The sequence below is a fragment of the Euleptes europaea genome, chromosome 9 (assembly GCF_029931775.1).
Source record: "Euleptes europaea isolate rEulEur1 chromosome 9, rEulEur1.hap1, whole genome shotgun sequence".
NCBI classification, from domain to species: domain Eukaryota; kingdom Metazoa; phylum Chordata; class Lepidosauria; order Squamata; family Sphaerodactylidae; genus Euleptes; species Euleptes europaea.
This window is the reverse complement of record NC_079320.1, coordinates 9,417,239-9,424,331: the sequence shown is the minus strand read 5'-3', so window position 1 is coordinate 9,424,331 and position 7,093 is coordinate 9,417,239. Positions and strand designations below refer to the sequence as shown.

The 7,093-nt window shown below is 47.6% G+C and overlaps 1 protein-coding gene across 1 annotated transcript; it reads right to left on the bottom strand.

Annotated features, from left to right (window-relative positions):
* Positions 1-1,103: 1,103 nt before the first annotated feature.
* On the bottom strand, positions 1,104-6,591 carry JCHAIN (joining chain of multimeric IgA and IgM). The gene is made up of 4 exons (XM_056855920.1): positions 6,528-6,591; positions 4,011-4,143; positions 2,560-2,640; positions 1,104-1,340 (listed from the first exon to the last, which is right to left on the bottom strand). The coding sequence occupies exons 1-4, from the start codon at positions 6,589-6,591 to the stop codon at positions 1,136-1,138; spliced, it is 483 nt and encodes a 160-aa protein (XP_056711898.1). The 3' UTR covers positions 1,104-1,135.
* Between the last annotated feature and the right edge of the window lie 502 nt (positions 6,592-7,093).

Genomic DNA, 7,093 nt, shown 5'->3' with positions numbered 1-7,093 from the left:
AAAGCTTATTAGATTAACGCTAATACAACGAAGCTCTGTTACTTTCAGTGGAATGCCGTCAATTTTATATCCATTTGCCGCCAGTGATGCAAAAGTGGAGATAATGAAATATTATTTTTATTGATGACATGGACTAATTCAATGCTGTAGATAAAAGCAGATGATGAGAAAACAATGACACTGTAAATTGGAAGAAATTAGAAGGGGGAGAAAGAACAGGAGAGCTGATGCGGATATGTTTTAAACCACAGTACTGAAGATTCCCCCCCCTCAACTTTTCAAGCAGGTAATAGGGATGCCAGCCTCCAGGTGGGCCCTGGAGATCCTCTGGAATTACAGGTCATCTCCAAACTACAGAGATCAGTTCCCCTGGAGAAAATGGCTGCTTTGGAGGGTGGACTGTATGGCATTGTACCCCACTGAGGTCCCTGTCCTCCCCAGGCTCCACCCCCAAATCTCTAGGAGTTTCCCAACCTGGATCTGGCAACCATCCCCCGCTGGTGGCTGGGGGGACCTGGCAGCCCTAGTAGGTAACAATATTTGCATGTTGACACCATGGACTGGTTTAATATCTATTTCTTCAACCTCCCTCACCTGTTATACTAGGAGGGGATTGTGGGGTTTTAAACAGTGAGTTCTGGCTAGTGTTGCCAACTCCAGGCTGGGAAATTCCTGGAGATTTGGAGGTGGAATCTGGGGAGGGTGGACTTTGGGAAAGGGAGGGACCTTGGCAGGGTATTATGCCATACATTATGCTCCCAAAGTTGCCATGTTCTCCAGGGCAACAAAACTCTGTAGTCTGGAGATCAGTTGTAATTAGGATTGCCAGCTCCGGGTTGGGAAATACCTGGAGATTTTTGGGGCGGAGCCTGAGGAGGGCAGGGTTTGGGGAGGGACTTCAATGCCATAGAGTCCAATTGCCAAAGCGGCCGTTTTCTCCAGGTGAACTGGTCTCTATCAGCTGGAGATAGGTTTTATCTCTAGCTAGTACCTGGAGGCTGGCAACCTTAGTTGTAATTCTGGGAGATCTCCAGGCCCACACCAGTTTCTGGGAGACATGCCAGTAAGCTAACTTAAAACCAATAGAAGAGTGTAGCGTAGGTCTGCCTGTGATGTCTGACATTACAGCTTATCCCTAATCAGGATAGCAGGATTCAGGGGTGAGAGCCGTCGTAATGGCCTGGGTCTTTCCCCCATGGGAGAACAGAGTTGAGGCGGTGTAGCATTTATTCCTGTCATAGGTGTAGCAGGGTTCATCTGGGTCAGCACAAGGAGCTGTCTTCCCAGCGACAATTCCTTCGTCGTCCATGCTGGCTGCCGCTGTATCACACTTCTCACAGCTAAAAGACAGATTGGACAAGGAAGAGTGTTAGCCAATATGCCTATCAAAAGAGGATCCATAGTTCCGGTGAGTGTTCTCTTGTGTGAAAGGCACCCTGAATTTGCACCTGTTTTATTTTCGTTTTTTTAAACAACATCCTACCATCCTGGAGTGAGTTTACAAAATTTGGTTCATGTCCTAGACCAGAGGTTCCCAAACTTTTTGAGTCCTAGTGTACTTTTCAGGAGAGAAATTCGTCATGGAGCACTAATCTTCACCTAGCACCTATATACTAAACTGAATGACAGTAGTATTTTTCTTCCCAATCTCTTCATGGAGCACTAGGAGATGTTTTGCGGAGCACCCAGTGCTCCATGGAGCACAGTTTGGGAACCTCTGGCCTATCTGTAGGGTTACACCTCATAGGAACTGAGCCTGGAGATCTCCCAGAATTAACTGATCTCCAGCCAACAGAGATCTGTTTCCCTAGAGAAAGCATCTGCTTTGCAAGGAAGAGTTTATAGCATTATACCCGTTGAGGTCCCTTTCCTCCCCAAACCTGCCCTCCCCAGATTCCACCCCCAAATCTCCAGGCATTATCCAACCCCAGAGTTGGCAACCCTAGGAAGGGCATATAGAACAGCTTGAGATAATTTTCAGCAGTTGACCAGCAAGAGAGGAGAAGGGTTTAAATATGCTCTTCTCCTCCTATTTTGTTTGCCCCAAACTGGGCACATCCTGTAACTTGACTGTCAAAAGGTTTGCTACACATTTTTGCATAATGGGTAGTTTTGTCTTCTGTTTTCTATTGGATTTACTTTCAGATGCACTGGTATTCTAACACTTTCCATCCGACACTCTCAAAAGGTTGTACCATAGGGTTGCCAGGTCCCTCTTCGCCACTGGTGGGAGGTTTTGGGGGTGGAGCCTGAGGAGGGAAGGGTTTGGGGAGGGGAAGGACTTCAATTCCATAGAGTCCAATTGCCAAAGTGGCCATTTTCTCCAGGTGAACTGATCCCTACATGCTGGAGATCAGTTGTAATAGCAGGAGATCAACAGCTATTACCTGGAGGCTGGCAACCCTACCCTACCAGAATGCCAGTATGGCTGTGTTGGTACAAACCTCAATTTGTGCCATTTCAGGGAAAGACGCAGCTGGGATCTCAAAGGAGCTCAAGGGCCATTCACAGTGATCTCAGGGCCATTTAGACTTCAGAACAATCAAGAGAAACACTTACAGTTTGGAGAGTTTGTAGACAAATCTGGTTCTCACTGGCGAGGTGGGGTCTGAGATGTTCTCCCTGCTCTTGAGAGGAACTCTGGAGACGCCAAGGGGAAAGGTTATAAATAAGACTGTTCCCATGGAACGCAGCTCATTATTTATTTACTTCATTTATACCTCAGCTTTCTCCCCAATGGAGACCCAAGTTGGCTTACATAATTCTCCTGTCCTCCATTTTAGCCTCCCAACAACAACCCTATGAGGTAGGTTAGTCTGAAAGTGTGTGACTGGCCCAAGGTCACCCAGCAAGCTGCCATGGCAGAGTGGAGATTTGAACCTGGGTCTCCCAGATCCTAGTCCGCCACTCCAACCACTACACAACTTCTCTAACAACGGTCTCTTAATTTATGAGGTGATGGAGTCTCTTTCCTCCCGCTGAGTCTATAGTCTGGTGAAGATGCCACTATTAGCAGAACAGAATTGACTGCACTATCATAGGATTCAGGAAAAACTCATTGGGCGTTCCCCTCAACCCCTCTCCTTCCTAAACTGCAGCCCTCAGATGATGATGAAGATGAAGAAGAAGAGTTGGTTTTTATATGCCGACTTTCTCTACCACTTAAGGAATAAGAGTTGGTTTTTAAATGCTGGATCAGTGCACCACTCCAAACCACTGCTCTTAACCACTACACCATGCTGGCTCTCAATGCTGCTCCTGAGGGACACAGGGTACCATGAGGAATGGTGGTGGGGGGTCTCCAGTGGGAGTAGCAAATCACCAGTTTTCAAAATTTGGTTCATGTCCTAGACCAGAGGTTCCCAAACTTTTTGAGTCCTGGAGCACTTTTCAGGAGAGAAATTCGTCACGGAGCACTAATCTTCACCTAGCACCCATATACTAAACCGAATGACAGCAGTATTTTTCTTTCCAATCTCTTCACGGAGCACTAGGAGATGTTTCGTGGAGCACCCAGTGCTCCACGGAGCACAGTTTGGGAACCTCTTCCTAGACTGTAGGGTTACACCTCATAGGGATTTAGGGTTGCCATCCTCCAGGTGGAGCTTGGAGATCTCCCAAAATTAACAATTGATCTCCAGCTGACAATTTAGTCTAGATTCTCCCCCACCGCCTGCATGGTGTAGTGGTTCAGAGCAGTGGTTTGGAGCGGTGGATTCTGATCTGGAGAACCGGGTTTGATTCCCCACCCCTCCACATGAAGCCAGCAGGGTGACCTAGGGCTATTCCCAGCTCTGTTACAGCTCTCTCAGCCCCACCTACCTCACGGGGTGTCTGTTGTGGGGAGGGGAAGGTGATTGTAAGGCGGTCTGAGTCTCCCTTAACTGGTAGAGAAAGTTGGCATATAAAAACCAACTCTTCTTCTTTTTCTTCCTCTTAACCACTACACCACTCTGGCTCTCACACGACAGAAAAGAACAGAAAAGAAAAGAAAGCAGGGTGCTGCTTACATGATGCGGATGCTTCTCTCCAAGACTTCTTCTTCAGGGTTGTCTTTGGAAGGGACAAACGTTGAAGTCACCTTTACACACTGGCACTTGTTGTCAACCAGGACTGTCTCGTCATTGGGCACATCAAAAAAAGCTTCAAACAACAACAACAAAGTTTTGATCACGAGATGAAATAATAACATTTGTGTGCAATTGCACCAGATGTTTGAAATAGTCGTTTTTTCTGTCTGGTGGCCAATGTCCAGAGACTCAGGCAGAGTATTCCCTAGACTTGCTGGCTAATGCCTTTTTAAAAAACTGAGATGCCAGAAATTGAACCTGGGCCTCAGGAAAGGATGATCCACCCTCCTTTATTTCCCTAAAAGGTTTTATCATAATCCTTCTTAAGCAAATAACTGTTCAAGGCACAAGATGAGGAAAGCATGGGTCTCTTTTGTTGCATTCAGTCTTCCAGCCCACAGATTTATTGACTTCTGCTGACCATTGGCAGTAACAAATAAACAAACAAACTTACACTGACCAAAGGGCTCCCATGTTCTTAGCTAGGGTTGCCAACCTCCAGGTACTAGCTGGAGATCTGCTATTACAACTGATCTCCAGCTGATAGAGATCAGTTCCCCTGGAGAAAATGGCTGCTTTGGCCATTGGACTCTATGGCATTGAAGTCCCTCCCAAACCCCACCCTCCTCAGGCCCCCCAAACCTCCTGCCAGTGGTGAAGAGGGACCTGGCAACCCTATTCTTAGCGATGAGAGAGGCAAAAATTCAACAAGTTTTGCTTTTAAAAAATGTATCAAGTACATTATTATTCTGCTCCTCCTCCAAATATTTGAGAATCGCTTACCTCATTCTCCCCCCTCCATTTTATCATCACATCAACCTTCAGGTAAGGGGTAATGTTGCCAGCTCCCATCTGGGAAATTCCTGGAGATTCGGGGGCAGTCGCTGAGGGAGGGGGGAATTTGGGGAGGGATTTTACCTAGAATTCCTGGTATGCCATAGAGTTTGCCTTCCGAAGCCACCCCTTGCTCCAGAAGAAGAGTTGGTTTTTATATGCCAATTTTCTCTACCTATAAGGAGTCTCAAACCAGCTTACAATCACCTTTCCTTCCCCTCCCCACAGCATACACTCTGTGAGGTACGTGGGGCTGAGAGAGTTCAGAAAGAACTGTGACTAGCCCAAACTCACCCAGCTGGCTTCATGTGCAGGAGTGGGGAAACCAACTCGGTTCACCAGATTAGAGTCCACCGCTCATGTGGGGGACTGGGGAATCAAACCCGGTTCTCCAGATTAGAGTCCACCGCCCATGTGGAGGAGGGGGGAATCAAACTCGGTTCTCCAGATTACAGTCCACTGCTCCTAACCACTACACCACACTGGCTCAGGGAAACTGATATATGTAGTCTGGAGATCTGGTGTAATTCTTGGGGAACACCAGGTCCCACCTGGAGGTTGGCAACCCCCAGGTAAGGCTGAGAGGTTGACTGGCCCAACTTCACCCTGTAAAGCTTGCTTTCTGTGAGGATTTGAACCTGGGTTTCCTGGATACCTGTGAGGATTTGAACCGGGGTTTCCCAGAACCTACTCTGACACTAGCCACTACACCACACTGTCTTTATTCTAAAAAGTAGTGAACACCAGTAGAGATATCCCCTTGGAGATGAAGGTGATGTTTCACACTGCTGAACTCCTGCCTTTCGTTATAGTTGTTAAAGCACAAGAACCTTGGTGAACTGGGTTTGATTCCCCACTCCTACACATGAAGCCTGCAGGGTGACCTTGGGCTAGTCGCACTCTCTCAGCCCCACCTACCTCACACGGTGTCTGTTGTGGGGAGGGGAAGGGAAGGTGATTGTAAGCCGGTTTGATTCTTCCTTAAGTGGTAGAGAAAGTCAGCATATAAAAACCAACTCTTCTTCATTGTACCCCACTGAGGTCCCTTTCCTCCCCAGGCGCTACTGGATCTGGCAACTCTACCCCCCCATTCCCAGTTGGTGGCCAGGGGGAACCTGACAACCCTCTCTCTCATCCATGCACTAACCAGGGCCAACCCTGCTTAGTTTCCAAGACTTGATGAGATCAGCCTAGCCTGGGCCACCTTGCTCATGGCTAGGGTTGCCAGCTCCGGGTTGGGAAATACCTGGAGATTTTGAGGGTGGAGCCTGAGGAGAGCGGGGTTTGGGGAGGGAGGGACTCCAATGCCATAGAGGCCACTTTCTAAAGCCGCCATTTCCTCCAGGGGAACTGACCTCCGTTGCCTGGAGATCAGTTGTAACAACAGGAGATATCCAGCCACCGCCTGGAGGCTGGCAACCCTACTCAGGGCCCTAGCAAAACGTTTGAGCATTACCGAGCACCCGGCAACCAAAGAGCAATAATTAAGGAGCTCGAGATGCCTGCAAATTGAACATCTCCCCCCATCATTCCATATTAAAAAAAAAAACTAGGTTTTTTAAAAGCCAATTAATCACTATTTCATCCAGGCGCCAACATGAATTCCGAAGGGCTTTCCTGTACCTGCTCCGAGAATCGCTCCCCAGAAGACCGCCAGGGCTCCACAGGCTAGCCAATAGATCTTCATCGTTAATCCCTTCTCCAGAAAGCTCTTCAGGATGTGCTTCTGAGTGATGCACTGAACTGCAGCACAGCACGTTTCTGCCGAATTGCTAGCGTAGATCAAAGCCAGTGAGGGCTGCCAAAGACAGGTGGTGTGGCCGGAGATCACAAAACCACAAGTCAGTGCTGGGGGGAAAGCCCCGTTCTTTGAAAACTCTACCGGTGGTTACTATTCCATGTGTGTTTTTTTTTTTAAGTCTTCTACACAGATTGCTGCTTTTTCAACCAGCCAGTTTCAAAGACATTTTACCTTCACACAACGTTGCAGAGAATATTGGGAAGGTAACTGTTCAATTACTCGATGATTAACTGCCCCCTCCCTACAATTTTGCTGTCCCCAAGTTACTGCTTGTGCAGCTGAGTTATGGGTCTGATTTTTAAAGATTAGATCTGCTAGGTCCATTTAGGAAAAAAAAAAGTACTTTCTAAAATTCAAATGAGGAAAATGGCAGAGCTGGGTTGCCTTG